At 44.8% G+C, this 24,559-nt stretch overlaps 3 protein-coding genes across 3 annotated transcripts; 2 read left to right on the top strand and 1 right to left on the bottom strand.

Moving 5' to 3' along the window:
• Positions 1–8,872: 8,872 nt before the first annotated feature.
• PtA15_2A936 (uncharacterized protein) lies at positions 8,873–15,856 on the top strand (the record flags this gene model as incomplete). The annotated part of the gene is made up of 13 exons (XM_053167008.1): positions 8,873–9,008; positions 9,091–9,156; positions 9,223–9,381; positions 9,472–9,624; positions 9,713–10,168; positions 10,261–10,584; positions 10,650–13,326; positions 13,409–13,469; positions 13,536–14,725; positions 14,787–14,904; positions 14,974–15,177; positions 15,253–15,486; positions 15,557–15,856. The coding sequence occupies 13 exons, from the start codon at positions 8,873–8,875 to the stop codon at positions 15,854–15,856; spliced, it is 6,078 nt and encodes a 2,025-aa protein (XP_053018174.1).
• A 606-nt stretch (positions 15,857–16,462) lies between these two features.
• PtA15_2A935 (uncharacterized protein) lies at positions 16,463–18,310 on the top strand (the record flags this gene model as incomplete). The annotated part of the gene is made up of 5 exons (XM_053167007.1): positions 16,463–16,794; positions 16,893–17,076; positions 17,173–17,566; positions 17,672–17,731; positions 17,826–18,310. The coding sequence occupies 5 exons, from the start codon at positions 16,463–16,465 to the stop codon at positions 18,308–18,310; spliced, it is 1,455 nt and encodes a 484-aa protein (XP_053018173.1).
• A 2,185-nt stretch (positions 18,311–20,495) lies between these two features.
• PtA15_2A934 (uncharacterized protein) lies at positions 20,496–21,868 on the bottom strand (the record flags this gene model as incomplete). The annotated part of the gene is made up of 4 exons (XM_053167006.1): positions 20,496–20,568; positions 20,723–20,913; positions 21,060–21,174; positions 21,267–21,868. 4 exons carry the CDS (start codon positions 21,866–21,868, stop codon positions 20,496–20,498), a joined length of 981 nt encoding a protein of 326 aa, XP_053018172.1.
• Between the last annotated feature and the right edge of the window lie 2,691 nt (positions 21,869–24,559).

Below are 24,559 nucleotides of genomic sequence, written 5' to 3'. Positions count from 1 at the left end.
GTCAACTTTCACCCTTTTCACTCATCATAAACTCTCACATCTTTCACATACCTATCATCAAACAACTTCATCTGGAACCAGACCAGAACTATCACTTGATTAAACCTTGCCAAGCTTAGCTTGGTGGGTCTTGTTATCTGATAGTATAGAAGGGCAGAGTTTGCACCTCCATCATCCCCTTCTCCATTCAGCAAAAGGATTTCACAATCACTTTTGATTCTTACACTGCCCCAGCTCCGCCCACTTGTTGTTTGTTTGAAAGTTATTTTTATAGAGAGTTGAGAGGTGTAGGTAGAGTAGTTTGTGAAGCTGATGGTATTGTTGTTACTAGGAATGAAGATATCTGAAGGATAGAAAGGCCACTGTTGGGACACCACTTGTGGAACTACTCAAAGGGGGGAATGGAGCTTGGAAGGGAGATGGATAGCAACACCTGTATTAATGTAAGCTATGCAAGGGTGCTGGTGAGGTTGCCTTCCTGACTAATGCTGAGGGGATGAGAGTAACACTAAGAAAAAGAAGAAAAGGTGTGGCTGATTTCTACTTGATCCGCTTCAACTGACCTGGCTCACCTGCTATCAGTCCACACATCTGATCCGCAGCAGTCCAGCTCTTGCCCTGCACTCCGGTCTGCCTATTCAATCCAACCTCTGCGGTCTGCAATCCATGAGTCATCATGATCCATGCTTTCCATGTATGTAAATTTCTGTTAGCTTTCTTTTGTTCTTTTCTGACATCATGCTCAGTACTTATGTCACCAAATTCACACTGATCTCAGCTGAATGTGCATTCCTGCCTGTGCTATCACTGAGTAGAAATTCCCTGACACTTGCCAATATAAATCACCACAATTACTTAGCTTCTGCCCCCAAGTTCAGAAACTAGTCCAACAGAACTCCTGCTTTTTCCAATTGCTATTTTGCTACCTAGTTTGCTGTCACTCTTCTCCAGAGCTTGCAAGGAAGGAGAAGATGATATTCAGTCCAATATTTCCTTTCTAGTTCAACATCATCATCTATCTGGGATTCAACTACACCTTAATGCAGGCCCCAGTCATCTTATCAGCTATCCAGATCTTCTACATCTTTAATCCATGGCAAAATGAGTGAAGAAGGTTTGATACCAGGAAGTGGAGAGGAAAAAAAAACATTTTCCAGAAAGAATTGGCATCAAATTGACAATTGTTGGAAAAGAAATCCACTAATCATACCCACCCTGCCTGGACTCATGATAAGTTATTCCAATATACACTGTTGATATTGTGAAAGATTTTGTGATCTATATACCATTGATGGCTGTTGGTGATTTTGACAATCATTTTGGCCCAGATCCACATATTGACAACCTGTTGGCTTCCCAAAGCCCAAGAAACCACCCCAAATCCACAGTGTCCATCTGTGTCAATTTTTAAGACCTTGGTGATACTACATTGAATTAAAGTTGGGAGGAACTTGAAGGCAATGAGAGACGGATATTCTGGAGGTTTACTAGCAGGCTGTTGAGGTTTTTGTATGTTTTAAGTGACTGATGGTTGGTTGGAAAAGTCTGACAGCAAAGGACAGAAATGGCTGGTGTGGTGTGATGTGCCTGTTGCAATGCCACAAGCATGTATGCTGTGGTATTTATTCCTGTGTTTCTATACAGAGAAATATAAAAAATTCCTTTTCTTATTTATAAATGAAAGATATTGTAAAATTAACCCCAGAAATGGACTTTTCACACACAATAACCTATAGTTAACCACTGGAATGACCCCTCTATCTCCACCGGTTTAGGAGTTACACAGATTTCAACCTGTCACCGGGAATGTTTCTCTTGCTTATTTTTCTTCAAGCTGACTTTGTATTACATATGCATAATGAATATGAATAATTCCTCCCACATCACACCATATCACTCCACATCACACCAAATTATAACCTACAATTTCATATTATTACCCTTACAAGTGCAATAAAAAGTCTAACACATTTTTATCATCATGAATATAACAAGTGCCTAGTGCCAGTACCCTGTCCTGGCCTGCTTCCAACCCTGTTTGAAGCATAATGCTCCCACACCCTTCATGCCTCACCTGAGCCAACCCGGGTTCCATCCCCACTCTTTTCATTGATAACAATACCTCACCCAACTTCAGTTCAATTCCCCCTCTTCACATCTTCATCACAAACACTCATTAATACTCTATACATCACATGAACCAAACAATCCTATCATGTGATTAAAACTTTCCAAGCTTACCTTTGTGGGTATTGCTATCTGGTAGTTGGAAGGGCAGAGCTTGCAACTCCACCATCCCCTTCTCCATTCACCAAAAGGATTTCACAACCACTTTTGAGTCTTACAACACAAGGGTATTGTGATGGTACAGTTACATACATGAGGAGAAGCCAGTCTTACACAGCAGTTACAACACTGACATAAATAAACCCTCTTGGTTACCACAGAGGATTGGATGGAAGAATACACAATGGAGACACAAGGACATGGGAGGTGGAAGGAGGGAGGATCAGAGAGAGGATTTGACCCCCAAATACTGGACAGAAGGAAGATTCCAGTCAGGTGAAGAGTGTATTGAAAATTATGCAAAATGGCTTGTTTACATAGCAACAAATTTAATCTGTATTCCTGTTCATGCAAAGGCTTTGCAACTACAAACCTCTGCAGCATAAAGCCCTCATTATTTGGCAGGCAGTGCACTACAGGTGTATAGGGGCTGTGAAAATGATATCCCTTCTCTTTTCTCCATCAACCTATAGAAGTTTGGTCACATATGGTAGTTTACTTAGTATCAGCCTACAGAGGTTTGGTCACAGTAGTAGTTTAGTAGTAGTAGCTTAGCAGTAGTAGTTTGGGTAGCGTAGAATTCAGGCAGTAAGTAGATCAAGTTTCAGAGAAGTAGTAGAAACAACAGCCAAAAAACTATTCTCCTTGTTAGTATGTTAGTAGACTAGTTACGCTACGCGTAACACGTAGATAACGGTAATGTAACGGAATTTTTGTTGTTATCTGCGTGTTACGCATAACGGCGGTGTGATTACGTTAGCGCACCACATTAAGCCCTTTTCTTATGCTTGTTTTGTTATCCGTGCGCGCGGAGCCCCTGAGAACGGTGTAGGACTCGTGTGGGACACTAAATATAATTTGGTGAAATATCCGCTGAGGGGGAAATAAATTGCTTAATAGGTTGAAAGGCTATTACAACTTACGGGTGGTTTGAAAGACCTGCCCCTCTAATAATACTATGCAAATATCTAAGAGTCTTGTAATCAATATTTATAAAGATATGGCTGATTCCAAGATAGATCTTACTTTCATATAGTAATCTCTATCAGACCTAGATCACTTGATTCAACAGGCTAGCAAATCTGTTATAACTTCTTTGCTCGCAGGCAATATACTTACTTTGTTATACTTGTACTACACGTTACTAATATGCTGTTTAACGCAAACTTGTTGTTGTGTTATGCTTGGTTCTACTACTGCCAAAACACTAATACTGCTACTAAACTTCTACGCTACTTGTACTAACCACTAATACCGCTAATAACCGCACTGCTGACTAAACTACCGTATGTGACCAAACCTCTGTAGGCTGATCCTAACTAAACTAACTAACCACTTGTGACCAAACCTCTGTAGGCTGATCCTAACTAAACTAACTAACCACTTGTGACCAAACCTCTGTAGGCTGATGATGAAACATCTGATGAGGGGAGAAAGGGCCTCCTTATATATTGAAGGGTGAGGGATTTTTGCTCCAGGGAATCTCAACTACACAGCCTCTCATGCATGTACTGCGCTGCATGTACAAACAACGAGGGGTTTATGCTGCAGGAGACACTCAACTACACAGCATCTGCATGCATGTGCTGCACTGCCTTACAAACAATGAGGGATTTATGCTGCAGGAGACACCTCCTGTACATCTTATCTACCTGCATATGATGTGCTTTGTGTACAAACAATGAGGGATTTATGCTGCAGGAGACACTTCCTGTACAGCTTATCTGCCTGCATATGCTGTGCTACATTTACAAACAATGAGGGATTTATGCTGCGGGAGACACTTCCTGTACAGCTTATCTACCTGCATATGCTGTACTATGCGTACAAACAATGAGGGATATATACTGCATGAGGCGCTTGAGCTACACAGCACTTTCATGCATGTACTGCGCTGCATGATGTCATGTGTTGCTATGCAACCAAGCCATCTTCCATCCTCTTCCACACACTCTGCATCCATTGTCTAACCTGTTCCACTCCCAATGTTGGGGGTCAAGGCCTCTCCTCCCCTCTTGCTCCTTCTTCCCTTCTTCCCCCCGCACTGTATTACACACTCCCTCCACTATAATACCTCTGCAATGAGCTTTTGGCATTGTCACGCATATGGAACACCACAACGGGCAAAAAATGAGGCTAAAAAAGCCTTGAATGGTCCGTTATCGCGTTATCCGGGGGATAACGCAATAACGGGCCTCAAAAATGAGGTACGTTACGTTACGCGCGGGGCCTGAAATGTTCCCGTTACTAGTAAAGTAACGGGGGGGGGCCGGATAAAGGGGGTAGTTACGTTACCAAAATCGTGCGGATAACACAACATGACGTAACTACCCTTTGTTACTAAGAGCTATCTTGGAATCTGCCACATTTTTTTAAATATTGATTACAAGACTCTTGGTTATTGGCATAGTAATATCAGAGGGGAAAGTATTTCAAGCCACCCATAAGTTGCCATAGCCTTTCAATCTATCATACAATTTATTTCCCCCTCAAATGAAATTTGATTACCCATCCATCCCTGGAGTCCTACACCAGCAGTCTTGATTGGGTGGATTTTCTTCTTTGGTGGCAGTTGTTCTTGCTCTTCTGCAGGAGGCAAAGGAGGGAGATGGTTTGCAGTCTTGATTTTGCAGAATTTCTTCTGTGGAGCCAGCTGATCTACTTCTGAAGCTTCTTCCTTTTCTGAATATTCTGACTGTTCTTCCTCTTCCTCCTGCTTTTTCAGCAGAGATGTTATTAATTTACGCAAGGGGAGGACCCTCTTCTCAGGAAGCTCTTCAGTACTAATTCTTTTCTTGATTTCTGGTCTTCCCTTCCTCTTCTTCTTCTTCTCTGCGGCCTTCAAGTCTTCAACTTGCTGCTTTTTGGCTTTCAGATATGCCATTGGGCATGAAACATGCCAGGGCTGATTCTCTCCAGCAAGTCCAAGAATGTAGTTATCTGATGCTTGCATGAGATTCCTGTGTGTTTGTGGTAGCAATGGTGCAACAAGTACAATACATGTAATTGTATTTCACTGTATCGTATTGGAAAAATATCAAAATAAATGTATGTGTATTGTAATTTTTTCCAAAAACTGTACATATGTATCATTGGAATTGTTTGGTGAAACCATTACAAAACATATTTATTGTAATTGAATGTATCTGCATGAAAATATGATACAATGTATAGCCTATACAATACATGTATCGTAATTGTTGCAGAGTTGGTGGTAGTTTCCATGACACTGATCCTAGGTGCTGAGCTTCCTGGCATCCCCAAGATTGTTGAAGGCCTTTTGGAGCACATAATTTTTGATAAACCTGCAGCAGTTGTGGAACATCTTCAGAAGGTATCACAGAGTAGTCATCTTCTTGTGCTGGAATTCTGTTGCAATTTTGTGGTACTGAGCTTTGAGACCATTGCTGATGATATTGATGTAATTGTGCTGAGGGCCAAGGAGAAAAGACTTGATGAAAGTATGTGCAGATTCCATTCTAGATGTTTTGCAATTTTTGAAGTGAGGAACATCTTTAGTCCAAATGTTTGGGTAATTATTGTCAACCAGGAGCCAAGTTTACGTGACATATTCTTCAAACACAGGACCAGGTCCATATTTTGTTGAAAATAAGCTGAAAGAGGATCTGAAATTGGCTTGATTTTGTAACTTGACCAAGTTCAACCAGTATCAAAGCACATATTTTTCTTGTTCTTGATTCTTGAAGAAGGCTTTTCTGAATATGCCAATTACAGAGCATATTATTGCAATCTGGAAAGGAGGCAGAGAGAGAGAAGTGATCAGAGCTTTTTCACAATCAGTGATCACAACCACTGGCAGAGGAATATTGTGATATTTGAACACTGAGAGCAAGGAATTGAGAACCCAGTTGTAGAATGGTACGGTTTCTTCCTTCATGAAGCAGAACTGGTGACATCTCCGCGGATTTTTTCTGCATAGTCACTGTGCATGATGCACAGTGACTGTGCAATGACACTTGATCAAGTACAGTAAGCCTTGACAAAGGCTTGTTTAATACCATATCATCAGCTTGCTGAGTTCTTGCATCTCAACTTCTGGCAGTTGCTTGACTTTTTCTTGCAGTGTAAAACATTTTTGCTGTTAGCGCAATAATAACAGCACCAATTGATTTATTTCATCCATTAATTTTTGTTACATATAATGTAACTCCCCATTGCTGAGGACACCATTACTTTAGAGAAACACCCTGACACAAACTCACTGGCCCAGCTACGCTAACATTAGTGCTAGCATAGCGTAGTGTTAGTTTCTTTGAGCTACTCTACGGTGGCGCTAGTTTTAGCGGCCGGATTTTCCCACTAACACTACTGAGATAGAAAAAATCATTGGTGTAGCGCTAGCGGTTGTTGTTTTACGTCTGCTAAAGCTACATTTTTTTGGATAGCGTTAGCATACCTGTTTCAGCTTAGAAAAAAGCCACACTAACTTTTAGCATAGCTTTTGTGTACACTAGCGCCGCCTGAGGAAACAACTGGGCAGAAACAGCCCAATTTTCCCCGTTCAATTACAGGAATGAAACTTGGCAGAAAAAACACCCCAGTTTTTTCCTGCAGTCACACAAATACAGGAAAAAAAACTAGAATGTTGTTTCTGCCCAGTTTATCCTGCCCTAGTTCAGCGGGAATTTATTCCGCTAAACAAATGGGGAGCAAGAATCAGTTAGCACCTATCTTGCTACGCCAACCGTTAGAGTAGATGATGTTTTTCTGCACTAACACTTTTTTTAGCATTAGAGCAGGAAAAAAGCTACTCTACAGATTGGTTTTATTGGCATAAAATCCCACTAACACTACATGAAAACTTGGCCTCTGTTAGAACCGCTACACTAAAGCCAAGTCTCCCTGTAGCATAGTGTAGCATAGTGGCCCACCGTTAAGCCCATCCAAGGCATATTACACCATCATCTTGCTAGTTACAACCCTCTAAGACACAGTTAGTTTACTATAGGCTGACATATCCAGTTGAGGAGGGTCCTTGGAATTTCAATCCATGAACTTGATCTATGAGCTGTGCTGAAGATCAGCATCAGCTCTTGATGTGCTCTGATTCCTTCTGCCAGCTGGGGCGCTGGCTGGTACTGGACATGGCGCTTCTTCTGGGTGAGCTGGAACTAACCACCTATCTTAGCTCCAAGTCTTACTTTACCAGTGAAACAATACAATGTATTGTGTATTTGACACATAAGGCATAGATACATTCTGTATTGTAATGTCCTTGAGTGCAAACACAAACTCCAATACAATTTATCTTGTCTTTGATACATACCTGTGCATTCAATACCAATACTATACTGTGTAAGGATGTCAGATAATAATTAATCAAGAATTTTCTGCCAAAGAACAGAGAAGGGCTTCCTGTCCTTATCATTTATTGGGAGCTCATGTTCTCTCTTGGTGGAGTTTGGTGAGAATTCTGTCATCTTAAATGATCAAATTTTTGCAAGTATTCTCATTTTGTTTGTTATTTCTTATTTATAGTATCCTGGAAAATTTGGCCTTTCAATTATGCCATATTCATCATCTGAAATCACTGTGCCTGTGCTCTGAGGTTACATGAATTAATCATGAATTCTTTATTAGTTTGAAACCCTTTTGGAAATTGTGGAGTTCACCCCGGTGCAGAATTCAGGATTACCAATTTTTCAAGATTGTGCACTTCAAGATGTGGAAGGTGGAGCAGGATATTCAAGGTTCCTCCCCAAGTTCTAGTTGCAGGTTGGGTTGTAAGGTCCGCAGTAGGCGGAGTTCAACATTTAAGGTTTGGTCTGATTGATATTCAAAGTTTCATACTTCAATTTTGCTCCACTCCATTGTTTGTTCTTTGTTTCCCACAGTTGTATTCTTTCTTTTTGTTTGTGTTGTTGTGAGGTCTGACAGGGAGAGGATTAAACTGCCCGGAATCCAAGTGCAATTGCACACTTGGAGGATGGGTTGGCAAGGGGAATTTCTGATCCACAGAATAACCATCAAAGATTTTGATCAATCTTCATAGTTTGAGCATTGGAGTCTTCTCTGCCATTGTTTCTTTGTTTCCGGACCTCAACAAACCATCCAAACGGCCGCTGGGCTTTCAACCTTGGCGTATCTCAAGCCCAACCCAAGCTATCTCTTTTTGATTCTTCTGCTCATCATCTGGACTGACACAGAGGGCAGCCTAAACAGCACTTTTTCCCCCCCACCAACTGCCTCCACCTAGGACAGACAGAGTCCCATAACATGTCAATTGTCTCAAGGGTTCAACGGTTGACTCAGTGACTGATGGATTGAAGGTTTCCACTTTCAATGGCACAATTTGACTTTTTTTTCTGAGGTTTATTGATACAAGTGGTGAACAAGATGTTGATATGACAAATCTGACTGCTCAAAGCCTCAATCCCCCGGTGTTCGGCTCCTACCCGTTTCCCCCTCTCTGGGCTCGGGGAAACCATCAAGCCGCTCGGCCCACCCTTGGCCCTCTATGTCCACACACTGAACCCTCTCTTCCCTCTTCCCGCGTCTTGCTCGGTCTTGTCGAGGTTGTCTTCACCGCTACATAGTCTCCACTTCTATCAGCCTTCGCGATAGAATGTTCGGGGCTTCAAATAACACGTTCGGTGGGTTCAATGCCGCTAATCAACAACAACCCCAACAGCAGCAACAACAACAACAACAACCGACCGGCGGTCTCTTCGGCGGAACACCTGCGAACACCTCCTTTAACAGTAAGTCTCCATCCTTCTTCTTCTCACGCAATCGGTCACTTCGATCGGCTCGACTGAGCCGATTTGCTTGTCTTTGATGTAGCGTTCGGCCAACAACCCGCAGGGAACACCTTCACTCAGCAACCCCAGGCCACCGGTTTTGGCAATAGTTAAGCTTCACCTTTTCTATCCTGCGATGGAACCTCAATCGGACTAAGCGTAAATGTTTTGGCAGATGCCTTTGGTGCTCCAGCTTCATCTACTCCCTTTGGCCAAACGCCCGCTCCTGCGAATAACCTCTTTGGCCAACCTCAAACTCAGTCCTCAAATATCTTTGGCGCTTCCCCTCAACCTCAGCAAGCACCCCCTAATACCGGCTTCGGCGGCTTTGGTGGTTTGTCTCGATCCTCAGCTTACCCCATATCTCATCTGCTCTTCTCTAACACGCTATTTTCGTCTTCTCTCCTCAACTCGTCTTTCGTAGCTGCTCCCACTAACACATTCGGTACCTTTGGGGCAACCACCAATACAGCTACCCCCAGCTCCAACCTCTTTGGACAGAAGCCGGCCGCTTCAACTCCTACATTCGGCGCTGGTACCGCGACTGGTTTCGGATCCAACGTGTTCAACCAAAACAGTCCGTCTTCTTTTATTCTCTCAAGCCCTCCCATTTATTTCTGCATGACAGCAAGCGATCTTTGGTCTCATTTTTATGTGTTTTGAAGCTGCATCTCCATTCGGGGCTACCGGCCCTTCAGCTCCTTCGAGTGGCACCGTCAACCCTCCCTATGCGCCCGTAACTTTGGCTGAGAACGAATCGACTCCTAGCTCGAAATCCACCTTTAACTCAATCGTCGCTATGGATGCGTACAAAAATTTTAGCTTTGAAGAGCTCCGGTTCCAAGATTACATGCAGGGTAGAAAAACTGCGGTGCCCTCTAACACACTCGGAACAGGCTTCGGCACCCAGCAGCAACCTCAGACCGGCGCTTTTGGAACTTTTGGAAATGCCAACAATACCAATACACAGGTTGGCGCGTTCGGTCAGCAGCAACAGCCCCAAGCTAACATTTTTGGTGGCGCGCCTTCCTCAAACACGTTCGGAGCCCAACCAGCAGCTAATCGCAACATATTTGGTCAACCAGCCAACACTACCTCAACCCCATTTGGTCAGGCCCAAGGTACGTCGCTCTGATTTCTAGGATACTCATGTTAGCGCCTCAACATCCTGGAGCTCTGTTGTCGTCTCTTACCTGGGTTACACCCTTCCCAGCTCCAGCCACCTCAAATGCTTTCGGAGCAGCTGCAGCACCCGCAGCCACTACCTTCGGCTCGAACAACATGTTCAACAATAACGCGACCAACGGTAGCCCCTTCGGTGCGCCAGCCGCCAAACCAAACATCTTTGGATCTGCAACTACCCAGACCCCCTTCGGCGCGCCAGCTGCTTCAGCTGCACCTACGACCGGTATCTTCGGGAGCACGCCCGCGCAACCTCAGAATAATCTTTTTGGGGCTGCAAACAACCAGAATGGCGGTGGATTGTTTGGCAATGCCAACAACAACAACGCTACTCAACCCGCTGGTGGCCTGTTTGGTAAGCTTGCATTTATTTTTCTTTAATGCTAGTTCACCTTGACTCACATTGTGGGATTGATATAGGCGCAAACACCAACCAGAACAACGCACAAAAACCAGCCGGTCTTTTCGGGGGCGGCTTGGCAACGGGCTCCACACTCTTTGGTCAGCAAACTCAAGCGGCGAACACGACCAATACTTTTGGATTTGGACAAAACAATCAACAACAAACAACCGGCGGATTATTCGGAAATAACAACCAAACGCAGCCCAACGCGAGTGGGGGTCTTTTTGGCCAGAATAATAACCAGCAGGGCCAGAACACGACCAGCGGTGGATTGTTTGGGTCCAATAATGCAAACAACCCAACTCCCAACACTGGCGGACTCTTTGGTAGCAACACCAACAACAACAATGCGGCCTCCGGCGGTCTGTTTGGACAAAAACCCGCGAATCCGACTGTGTCTCTTTTCGGTAACAAGGACGCAGGCGCCCAAAACAACAACACCAATTTTGGCGGTACCACAGGCGGGTTGTTTGGGGCTCAGCAAACGGGTTCGACGTTTGGAATAGGAAATAACCAGAACCAGAGTAACAACTCCGGCGGAAATATGTTTGGTCAAGCGAACAATCCACAGATGTTTCAGAGCCAACAGAACGGCCTGTTTCAAAGTCAACAAGCTCAGCAGCCTACACTTCAGGCACGCGTCGATCGAGATGCTTATGGGAATAACCCCCTGTTTGCCAACCACGGCATCTCTGCGGGTTGCAAGCCAGCCATTCCGATTCGAAAACAACTGCCGACCATCGATTTCAAACCACTGCCACGCCCCAACACGAAAATCGTCAAACTGCGTGGTTTTGCGCGTTCTGCAAGTCCCGTCAAGAACGTGAGCTCCGGAAGTCCTATGAATGCTAGTTCGGTCTCGAATGGCTCTTCGGTCGTATCTCGTTCATCCGCTTACTCCAGGCACGAGGAGCCTTTACTGAGCCCCAAAGCTTTTATCGTCAAGCCCAGTCCCAAAAAGCTTACTATCGACCCGTCCACAATTTCAACACTATTTCGCAACCGAAGTACCACTATTAATGGATCTCCATCATCGGTGCAGGGTACACCTCCCCCTCCTAGGAAAAACACTGCAATCAACCGACCCGAATCTGTCTTTGACCCGGATGCTGAATCATCTGCCCGGAATGTCTTCTCAGCAGCCTCACATGGCCCGACCCGAAGTGTAGGCCAGGCAAGCGAATCAAACAACGCAGCGAAACAAAGCTCAGCTGTAAAATCTCCCACCAACTCGAAAAATGCACCGAATCTTTCTGGCTCCAACCAACTAACAACCGATAACGAAATCAACTCGGATCGTGTGCTCATGGAAGATGAGGTGGTGATCCGTTCGAAGTCTCAAGCAAAGGATGGAGAGTACTGGATCCTTCCATCGATAGACGAGTTGCGGCTCATGAAGAGGAAAGACTTGAAAGCAGTCCCCAACTTCAAAGCTGGTAGGGTTGGCTATGGTCAGATTGAATTTCGAGAGACCGTCGACCTTAGTGGCCTCGAAGACTTCTCCACAGACCTATGTGGCGAAATAATTGTATTCAAGCAATCCCTGTGTAGTGTCTACCCTGACGACCCAGTCGACAAACCACCCGTTGGAAAAGGTCTCAATGTCCCTGCAGTGATAACCCTTGACAACTGTTGGGTGTTGGACAAAGCAACTCGAATGCCGATCAAGGATCCAAACCATGCCCGTGTCAAGCTGTTTACCAAGAGATTGATGAAAAGTGAAGACACCGAGTTCATCGAATATGATGCCCAAACTGGCAAGTGGACGTTTACGGTCGAACATTTCACCACCTACGGGATCGACGATAGCGATGAAGAAAGTAATGATGATGATGACGAAGATGAAGATCAGGAAGGCGAATCATACGTCCGCTCTGAATCCGAAGATGATCTTTCGGGATTGGATCATCGTCACAGTCGACTAGTTCGACCGCTACATGAGATGACATCTAATGGAAACAGTATTTCTGATGAGAACGAAGATGACGGACCTCCTCGGGCTATGTTATTTGATGACGAGCAGGAAAGCTTACCGCTCCACAAAGAGAATCTTCCGACAACTCACGGTCAATTGATCGACAGGTCTGAAGACGAAACTACTGCATCAGTTACTGGGAGTGATGACCGTGAAAGCCCATTCATGGCCAAGCACGTGAGTAAAAAGCGACCAAGGCAGGGTGTAGATTCTGAAAACTCCCTCGACAACGATCCGTCTAAGCAAGCTTCATCCTCAGATTGGAGAAACTCGATTGGACTCGAATCTCGGAAAGTTGCAGTTATGCAAGCTAGCCTGTTTGCCCGTCCCGATTCATCACGGGCTCGGCTTCAGCTCACTCCCAAGGTACCCTCGAAAACTCAAACAGCACCTAGTGAGGACCCCCGACGAGCGCGCAACACCTCACGTCAACCTCCATCACACACTCCGGAGCCGCGCCAGATCACAAATACGCACACCAACATCCCGACTCCCTCGCCTCACGTGCCAGTAAAGAAACATCTCAACGTACCTGTCAGGCTTAGATACCCACAGTATATCCCTTTATCAAAATCTTTAGCTTTCGGGAAATGTATCTCCAATAAGAGCCCCAGCTTGAGTATGGCTCGATCCTTTCGAGTTTGTTGGATAGGGCAATCTAACCAAGTCATTCACCCGGCCCGCGGTGAAATTGGAAATATTCTGGATACTAGTAACCTGTAAGCTTCCAGTATACTTGTTGGTATCGCAACATATTTCGTCCTGAAATCGGTGTCCTTTCCTGCTCCTTGATTCCCGCAGACAAAACACATCGTTCGGCCATCTTGCCGTTTCCACTATTTCATGTCACGCTTTTGAGAATGTGGGTTTTCAAATCTTCGCATTCTTTCGCATTTACAATTTAGCTGACAACCCTGCTCGATTTCAGTCGATGGAAATCAAATCTGCCCAACGCTTGCTAGAAATCCAGCTCAAACATTCCACCATTCGGTTGGAGGAGGGTGTACCCAACGTGATGACCAATCCGAACTTGAAATTTCGAGATTTTTTGGCCAGTTATGATAAAGCAGATCGATCAAATGATGCATTGACCTGGGGGCTGTGCTCGGCTCTATTCGATGAGTTAGAATTGAGGATCCCGAAGGGCGCATCTCCTGGAGCTGTGGATCGAATCAAGCGCATCCGACGTGAAGACGCCTTCACGAAGTGGCTGGAGAAGACCGTCGCCCCGTCAGTCGAACAAGACGTGAGATCTCCCAGTCGACAGCAGGGTAAATTTAGCGCCATCTTCCAACTTTTGACTGGAAATCAGATTGAGCGAGCTTGTGAATTGGCAATCCAAACGGACAACTACCGCTTGGCAACGTTGATCGCACAATGTAGACGAAGTGACGCGACGTTCAAGACAGATATGCATCAACAAACTCAGATCTGGCGCCAGCTCAGAGTGGATGCTCACATTGACCGAGATCTGAGGAAGACCTACGAGTTGATTTCTGGAAACGTCACAATGTCCAAAGGCTCTGGGAAAAAGGGCCTGCAGGTGGATCATAGCGAGGATATAGGGATCGGCGAAGGGCTAGACTGGAAGCGAGCATTGGGTCTTCATTTCTGGTTCCTAGCTCCGGACGATAACGTCTGGCTTGCCGTCCAAACTTATGAGGATGCATTCAAGAACGCTCGATGCACGCCACCGCCGATCCCGTGGTACATGGACTCATCAACTGCTAGCATATCCGAGCCTGTCCCCAATCGATGGAAGCTCGATCCAGACCAGCCCGTATATGATGCCATCTTTCAAATCCTCAAGATCTTTGTCGATCCCACGTATCCGCTCGAATCCGTTTTAGAGCCCCGAGGCTTTGGTCCATCCCCGTTTGATTACCGAATGCCTTGGCACCTCTACATCCTTATCGCGAAGGTGATGAGGTTGAGGGACTTCGAAGACCGAGAGCCGATCATGAGAGATATCGAAACCTACTCAGATGATACCAGTCTCTCAGAAAGCGGGAGTGTTTCGGCTGATATTCTGACCAGTCAATACGCCGACCAATTAAATAAATTAGGACTGATCAAATGGGCTGGCTTTATCTTGTTACACTTGGAGAATCCGGAAGGGTGAGCGTGTTTTCTATGCGATTGTGTGGGGATGATATACTGATTAGCTTGTCCTTTATAGCCGAGCCCGAGCCCTGAAGGAATTGATTTCTAGAAATATCAAGGCAGTCACAGGCGACGTCGAAGATTTTTTTGTTGACAAATTGAAGATTCCATCTACTTGGATATATCTTGCTAGAGTACATTCATTGCGTGGTCTTTAGGGCACCAATCCACTTGTACTAATGCTTTTTTTTTTTTCGTCACAGGCTCAGGTAGCACATTATGAAGGTCGCTTCTTTGAAGAATACCATCTCTTACTAAAATCGTCGAGAATCAACGAAGCTCATAAGATTGTCGTCTTAGAATTGGCACCAGATGCCATCTTGAGAGGAGATTTGAAGTTGATCAGGAATTTGTTCTGCGGGAAATCCAACATTATTTCAAGCTCGGAGTTGACCGGCGTAGCCAAGGTGAGTAGAGATAGTCGAATCTCGATGATCGACTTGTAGGAAACGTCTTTACACTTTGCTTATATTATTGCACAGGCCTTCATGGATTTTGTCAAGGTGGTCGAAGGTTTACAATTCTTGAATGCATCCAATGGAGCTACAGCCCTCACCGCACGGGGGAAACGAAGTTTGGATAACCAAGTCGACCAAGCCCAAAACCGGGAAGAAATCGAAGAGATGCTGGGGACTAAAGTGTCTAACTTGATCAAAGAAATCCCACTGATCTTCAATGAGTTTTCGAATGCCAATGGGTTAACCGTCAAACAGCAGGTAAGTTCTTCATTTGGCCCGCAGAGCGTAAGGCAGAGCTGACTCCTTTTTTGGGAGTTGTGTTTCATAGGTTTGCATCAATGAGATGATGTCGAGTTTGATCAATCTGATCGAATGTAATCCCCGCTCACTAAGCCTCAACCACAACGCCATCAGGGACCATCAACGGACGTCGAACACGCCTCAGAAGCCATACCACTATCTCAACAGTAACAATACCAATCTGATCAACATTAAAGACTTGAAAACCTCCGATCAGGTGCTCTTCATCCAAAACTTTTCCCACGAAAACTTCCTCAAAACTTTACAAAACTTTCCTCCGCTCCGTTCTCCACCTACCACGACCACTTCATCCCCTATCCTGGTTTAAGATCAAGATGACTGTCTCCTTTCTCTTTCTTTGTATTTGTTCATGAAATTTACATATCTGTTGGAGTTTTTTCTATGATTGAGATTGATCCTGTTGATGAAATAAACTGATGATGATTGTGCTGGTGATGGTCTGGTGAATGTGTGTGGCTAAATATGTAGATGAATCATACTGTTCTACCTTCTACCCTTGTTTGATCCCTCGCACCAGCCGATGGTTGATGTTGTGATCTTGAGAGAATATGTAATTGACAGCTTGAGTGGCGGAAGAAGGGACTGCCCATATGATAAAGCTTCACTCTTCCTAATCCAACCCTTCAAGCTCTGTTCAGTCTCCGATGTACGAAATTGGGAACTACAATCCATCACCCTCAATATTTACAGTGGTTAATACCTACACCAGTTGTAGTCGATGACACATGATACAACATGTGTGCACATAATTACATAGGGCCAAGGGTGAAGTGCTGATTACGTAAGCCGTGGTTGAGTCCCCTTGTTGAGCGAAAAAAAAAGAGCGAAAGGGTGATAGGGGACGTGGCTCTCCCCTGATGACCATGCCCACTGGCCGGCTCAACTTCTCCTTCCCAACCAACCAGCTCTCCAGATGGGTCTCTTCTCCTTCCTCCGCCCCTCCAGCCAACCCACCCCAGACTTGTTCGAAAAGGAACTCGTCCAACTCGAACTCAAGATCTCAAGCCACCAGGAAAGACTCAAGGCGATCGACCAGCGACAGCGATCGACTACCTCGACTATCACCATCTACTCAAGCCTGTTCTGGTCGATTTATACATGTCTATGGTACTTCGGCTGGACACCAATCAAATGGCTCCACCTCGGCAACAGGCTCATAAGCCCAAATTCAAAAACATTACTCTCAACCAATCCCAAACTCAATCAATCAATCCAGGTCTTACCCATCATACTAATCCCAATCGGGTCAGTGTCTGCTAACTCCATATCTGGAAAAAAAGAAGGAAAAAAAAACCGTCTGAGACGAGGATGTAAAACTGATTGTTGCCGATCTGCTCTACTAGACTCCTGTCGTTTCGTTGGCTCGTTCAAACTTGGTATCAACGTAAACAAGAGTCTGAGAAGCTCCGACTACGCTTACTCCAAAAACAACTGCGGGATAAAATCGAAGAGCTGAAGAAGAAGACTGCTTATTACTCAACCAAAGAATTACTCGATCGATATGATGAAAAAACTAAACTCAATTCTGTGAGTTCAGGTGGATTCCCTCCATTTTACTGATTTTCATTTTCAAGTATACACTGAACTTCTACCCCCCCCCAAATAATTGACTTGGTTCTGAAGCAATCGTCCCCTCAGAATCCACACCAACCCGGTCGGATGACAATGACTCCGCCGAATAATGAAGCCTTGAGACAGAGGCACCGCCCGCCATCTTCGAGCCCAGCTACTCTGTCGAACTCATTATCTCCGATGCAGAATAACAACTCCTCTCCAGCTCATCAGATGGGTCCGCTATCAGGTCCACCTCCGGCCCCACACCAACAGCATCTCCATCAACAACATCAAAAGATACTCACTACTCCTTCTCCCACTAATGGCCGAGGATGGGCCGATCGATTCGCTGAAGTCTTGCTCGGTGACGACGAAGCTCGACCAGAGAGTAAGTATGCCCTGATCTGTATCAAATGTTTTGCGCATAATGGACTGGTCCGACAAGAAGAACTCGATCAAATCCGTAGGTCATCAAAACTTGATTCATTCTTTTTCTATTCGCTGTCCGCTTTTTTTTCTTTGCTGGTCTATGAGCTCACTTCAACTGTTTCTGCGAATTCAAACATAGAATACCTATGTCCCAAATGTGGGACTTTTAACCCTTCGAAAAACAAAATGGGCCGTCATAGTCAGTCAAAACAAACATTCTTCAATATCCTAAATTTTTCCGTAAATGTTGATGTTGAATTGATTGGAATTTTCTTGAAAATTGATTGACGCAGATCATCCGAGTGGAGAGGAACGCCTATCAGATGAAGGTGCAGGGGAACGGAAAGCTGGCTCAATCAATAGCCAAGGAAAACGGGGCGGCAGGAAATCATTAGCTGATTCGATGATCCGAAGGAAGCCACCAATCGATGATTCATTCAATGTAGTCCATCAAAGACGAGTAGTCAGTCAAGCGGCTGGCATCCCTACTTCCTCGTCTTCTTCCCTCTCCCTCGACCATCGCTTTTCTCAAGTCTCGCAATCTAACCGGACCGATGTGGATAATGAGGATGTGCTCACCGACGACTATTCTGAACGCCCTGACATCTCACAAGCTGATCGTGCTGACAACGACTACCAAGTGGAAGACCTCGAAACTAGCGACGTCGAGCCCCCTCATCCCCAGCCCGTCATTTCCTCCTCCGCCGCTCCTACAACTCTCCCTGATCGAAAATCTAAGAAGAAATCTTCGGCTCAGAAAGTTAAAAAGTCTGGATGACACCGAGCTCAAATATTATATGATGGATTTGTTTATCCTGCTTTAGTAACAGTTTACTTTTCTCGTGTGTATACATCCGAACCACCAAAATTAGATTTTCTCTTCTTTGTTGGTTTTTTTTGTTTGGCTTTTATTTAATTTTCTCATTGGTTTGTGAAGATCTAAATACTTGAATTAAGTAATCATCAGTATCATTGCCCATCAATCATAATCATCCTAACTCTAGAGTACAACAACTTTTGCAACTTTTGTATGATGAGGTTCTAGTTCTTAGATTCCTGAGCCCAAATCCATGTTCGAAATGTGTAAGCGAGTCTGTCAATAATTCAATGAGCATTTGGTTTTTTCGGAAAATATCGCATCCCTCTGACAAAAAGAGCCATATTCAAATGGGAGTTTCGAACTTATCATTGATGCTTTCTGGGTCCGTACACGGCGGGGGTACTTCCTGCCCCGCCCGTTTGTGGAACCGACGAGAGGAGGGTAATCCGTGGGACCGACGAGGATTGGCTCGCACTACAGGCAGACAGCTGTCGCTCCCGCGCGCAGCGTCACCTAATTTTGGTGGCCGCAGTCACTGCGCAGGTGACGCTGCGTGCGGGAACGTCACCTGTTTGCCTGTAGTGAATGCCACTACGAGCTCCAAGCCTGGTTGTGGGTTCGAGTCCCATGAGCAATACTTTTGAATGAGGTGCGCTTCTGCTGTATTTTTCACTGGCCTGCCTACGTGGCCACGTGGATTCCACGGGTACGCATCTGTAAGTATCCGTGGAATCCTCGGGGCCATCACGAGGTGCCCCCGTGATCCACTTGGTGGAGACCCCGTGAACGTGTGGACCAACAGCCGCTGGTCCGACCTCGCGCGCGGCTACCACGTGGACTCCTCGTGGATTCCACGGGATATCCTCGTGGAAGGACTCCCCGGGTGTACGTGTCTGCGGTACATTCACCCGGTCTCAGCCCGTTCGGCGAAAAAAACATTGCGAGCCAAGCCGGTGCGGGAGCCTGGTGGAGATGTGGCAAAAGAGTAGCGTTTTTCTCTCCGTCCGGGAATTGAACCCGGGTCACCCGCGTGACAAGCGGGTATACTGACCTCTATACTAACGAAGAGTTTCTTGTGAGATCTGGTCAGTGCCAGTATATAATGATTATACTTCATCTTGGCTTCAGGAGTCACATTCAAGTTTAATTCAGAAGGCAGATAAATTGTAAATGTTTCAATTCACAGTTACACGACATAAAAAAAGGACTCCACATGCAGTTTCAGTGTCACTGTCAGCCCCTGTGGTATTTGATAGTGAGGAATGGAGATTGGTTTCAGGCTGCTTGCCAAACTTGTGTGCCAGTTGGGCAGGTCAACTTCCACCAAAATCCAAACTAAGCAAAGCCTGTGTATGTGATCATTGGCGGTGGGAGGAGCCGTAACTTGATCCTGAGCAGCCGGTACCGGCAAGACACCCCACAGCAAGGAGACAGCCGATATGTCAAGTTGACAGATGGTTGACAGTGTCAACCAACAATTCAGCCAACTTCACCATATTACCAGACACTAAGCATAGGAGTTTGCAGTAAAACTCTTTTTTGCCCCACCCACCCACCCTTTGGGCTCTGACCTTAGGGACTTGCTAGATAAATACTTTGAGTTTATGCAAAGACCTAAAGTTCTCTACTGTCAAAAACCTCCCTTCCAGGCAGCTTTAGGAGCCATGAGGAAGAATGGAGGAGGAGAAGGAAAGAGGCCTTCTTCTCTTTAGCCCGTACCCGGGTGACTTGGGAAGTTAAGAGGTGCTTTTGGTTCACCCTAGACAAAATAATGCATTTATGTGAATGTTAGTTTGAAGATTAATTTCCTTAGATTAAAAGGAAATAAAGAACGAATTTGGAGAGACAGCATGGAAGGCTGCAGATTGGATACGGTAGTCAAACAAGTGTTTCTTGTAGTGAATGGGATGCTCTCGAAGATATTCAAACTCGCCTACAGAAAGCCAGTTTGCGATGATAAAATTGCACCAACCAACAACTGCGTGTTAATCAGATGGGCAAACATATTGGAGCGGTTCCAAAAGGTTTGAATATTCAAATGGCGTGCACAAGAGAAAATAAAAGAAGGGAAACCTACACACAGGTATACATATGTATGTACAAGCAAAAAGGAAGAGGGTCAAGTTGCGAGGCATCTATGTGTTCAGCTTGTCATGAATTCTTTAAGCTGACTGGTGCGGATGAACTTTGCACCTTTGGGTTCAACAAACAAGCTCCTAATGATGCGATGTAAGAAACGAGGAAAAAAAGGGAATCTGAAGTCAGCACTAGCCATTTGATGGTCCTCTTAATCATGTGGTTATATTTTGAGAAAGGTCTCTGGTGAGAGATCGATCCGGGAAAGGGACTGTGGGCCATTTGATACTCAACTCAGCTTCGACCAAGACATCTCCAGCCAGGTTTTCGATCCGTCCATCAGCCCAAACCTTCCTCCCATTCGGAGCACGATCGCCAGGAAGCCATGAGCGCAGGATGATGAATTGGTTCGCAAGTACCGACTTCTTATAGCTCAATTTCAAACTAGCCGTCACTCCGATCATGTTGGGCAAATTGCTGAACGCCTGCAATGGTCAATAATGCATTTGTTTCGTGTTTCGCCCGGCCACATGTTTTTTTTGTCATGTCATTTCATCAGTACTTGTGTTGTCATCTCCTTTTCTTTTACACTTTGCTCCAAAATGAAAGTTTAGTTTAACTGAAAACTGACCAGGGCGGCTAATCCTTCATCACAAATCGTCGCAAGCAAGCCTCCATGGACGATCCCTTCATGACCACACATCATATCACCTACGTGTACAATCACTACAGCTTCTGTTTTGTCCCTATCAAGTGTTAAAAAAATATCAGTTATCTTCCACTGAATTGTAACCAGGGTTGTTTTTTATCTTCAGCGGGTACAGTGGGATGAAATTACTTGTTGATAAATACGATCGGAGGAATTGCGAATTTTCCAGAGCCTCTGAGAGTTGAATAGGTGAGGCTATGTGCCATCTGGTGGCGGCCAAGTTTGTTGAACGGTCTGAAGGATGACCAACGGTCCGGTTGAGCGTTTAGTTGTTGGACGATCTGGAGTTCGTGGAGCTGGGATTCGATGGAGTTGGTAATCTCTTGGGCCTCTGGGGAGTCATTCTGACGGTGGAGCGATGAGTTCGTAGTAGGCGGTTTCAAGAAAGAATTGATGACCAGTTGGCTCATCAGATTTGGCGGATAGCTTGTCCCGACTAGGTATCCCATCGAGAGCGTCGCCAACGAAATCAATGTGGTCGATTTCCATCGTGTTGGTCCAGGTTTGGTCGTCTGTTCGGCCGTCGGATCGGCTTGGTTTGAAGTGACCGAAGAGGCGCTGTAGGATCTCGCCCCAAGTCGAAATGGGTTGGGAATCCTCCGGAGAACTGGCCTAGATTGAATGTCGGAGTTGATGGGAATTCGGAGGATGTGATCCGTGGCAGGCTTGACAGGAAGAATGTTGAAGAAGGAAGATTGAACGGAGCGGAAGTTCCCCAAAGATCTGGACATTGACGTAAGTAGATATTTTATGTAAACAACTTCCGGCGTATTTCTTGAGGAGATTAAGGTTATTCACAAATGATAAGGATGGCGGCTGCAAACGGCAAGGGAGCTTGGTTTGATAGTTTTTGGTACAGGTTCATCAGGTTGAAGGGGAAAATACCAACACATAGATTTGCTGCTTTAGGAAACCCGCCGGAACGTTCAAACTCCACTCCCATCACCGCATTCTCAACCACAAATATCCACACAAGAAACTGGGTAAATCTTAATTTGTTAGGTAAAAATAGCCAAGCTCCTCCCCCTCTTCCAGAAGACCGACCACTGCAGGATGCACCATGTGGCTTTTGCCTTGAGGGCTTTCAGGAATCACATCAAGTCCATCAAAAGCAATTGTCAGTAAATCATCCACCAATCTTGAAATTGAAAGGTCTTGCCAAGGAGAAAGCTGACCCTACTCCTCAATCATCTGCATGAGATCAGATCACTGAGGACTTCCCGTCAACCAAAAATTAAAATGCTTGATCCGGAGGGATAAGCTAAACCTTACTGACTGGTGAAAACTGATTGAGATTGAGTCTTCACCAGGAAACAAGGTTTAATGCCTTCCGCCAAATCATGCCATTTAGGCAACGGCAAGTCCTCCACTCTTTGGATCAAGGCTTTGAGCACAATCTATGTAACACAGATATTATTTGATGATCATATGACTGTCCTGTTCACTTCATCACTCTGGAGGCTGTCATGTTATTTTTGTCTCAGCAACAGCTGTAAGATCAATGAGCTTCAATGTCTAGTTTTCTAGTTTGATAGGAAAAAAAATATGCACAGTATGACTGAAAATCAAAGTTGAAATGCAGCTAAGTGCTCAAATAGATATTTTTGCACTTGTAACTTTTACTCTTAATTTGTAAGCCTCAAATCCATTTGATTAGGTTTGATCTTGGCGCCCAACAAACAAACATTAAACATATGTATTCAAATTGTAATGTATCTCCTTTTTGTATCCCGCTGGATCTATGCAGGTATGAATAGCTCTTGCTCAGAGCCAGGTTGAACTGGGGACCAGTGGTGTATGCGCTGCACTAAAAATGTCCCCCTTTCAGCGCAGCGCAGCATGGCCCTGCTACAGGGATATATCCCAATTCCAATTTTTCTAGCACTAGAAGTAGTGCAGTGAATTTTACCCCAGATTGCCAAAGAGCAAGCACAAAATCAAGCACTATTGCTACCAAAATTTACTACAAAAGTGTTGGTATTTGTATTGTAGTTCTCAGCTTTTCTCTGATCTCCACTCCAGATTGAAATATGTTTATACTGCTTTCATTCCTTTTGTAGCATATTATCTTGACTACTATAGCTTGAGTTTGTTGATCCAGAAAACTCATTGAGTCTTTCCCTCTTCAACTCTTTGATTCATCCATTTGCAAAAAGTGCAACACAATTCAACACACCACAATACCACTTCCAGTGCCCTTTGTGCCATTCAACACTATCTAGTGTGGCAATTTACATAGATTCAATCTATTTCATGCTATTTAGCGCTGCGCTTCACACAGTGCTTCACGCAGCTTCCTTTTGACGTGTTATCAGCCCTATTCAAAATAGGTTTATTCATTGGCACCCTTGATAGTGCATGACTTCCCGTTTCAGAGCTGATCTCTAAAGTGACCACACCTGACTAGGAATGGATACTTAGTATCCACTTGGCTCATGCTAGCAGCGTGGAGAATAACTAAACAAAATATCAGAGTCTATCTTTACTCAACCGTCACCACGGGAGGAGGAGGCATGCCTCTTAAGTAAGAGGGGTCTAGCAGAGCGGAGTTGAGCTTGAATCTAAGGATTCTAGTGCTGGAAGAAATAGATAGAAATGGAGGAAAGAGCCTTATGAGCTTACCAGTATCCAAAAGGCAAGGTCAAAGGCCTGAGTTTGAGGATTTGGAGCAGAGAGATATGGGAGTGAGAGATTAGGCTGTTAGTGAATGGTCAAAGAAATAGAGAAGGGTGTAGAGTCTTGATGGAAAGTCCACAATTGTTGTTTTCTAGCAAAAATGGTGTCAGGCTTGGTACCAAATGAAATAGAGTCTTGGAAAAATGACTCCTAAAAATTGGGAAAACGACTCCCATTTCCCAATTTATGTTGCCAGGACCGGGTTTGGGAGTTGTTTTCCCAATTAGTTTTTTTGGGAGTTGTCCGCACAATTTTATTATTATTGTTTTGAAAATAGAAAAGGGAGGTGGCTGCCTAATTGGCCCTCTGCAGAACACAATTTTGGGAGTTGTCCATGTGCACCTGTAGTTACCCCTGTATGAAATTGTTATGCGGCATGTGACCCCGTCTCAAATTTTTATGCAGCATGTAAACCCCGTATAACATTTTTACACGGCATGTAAACCCCGTATAACATTGATGTGTGGCATTTAACCCCCGTATAACATTGTTACGCACCATGGAAAATTTACAACAAGTACCCCATGCATCAAGCTTGTGCAACATGTAACATGTTCCTGCATCACACAATCCCCATGAAACATGTTTCTGCAACAAGCAACCCCCATGTAAGATGTTCCTGCAACATGTCACCCCAAGTACCCCACATGAATGTCCCGCACCATGTAACCCCCATGCAAGAAGTTTACAAACAGTGTAACATGTGTATAACATGTAACATGTACGCACCACCCGTTACATGCACA

The sequence above is a fragment of the Puccinia triticina genome, chromosome 2A (genome assembly GCF_026914185.1).
Source record: "Puccinia triticina chromosome 2A, complete sequence".
Lineage (NCBI taxonomy): Eukaryota > Fungi > Basidiomycota > Pucciniomycetes > Pucciniales > Pucciniaceae > Puccinia > Puccinia triticina.
This window is presented reverse-complemented; position numbering and strand designations above follow the sequence as displayed.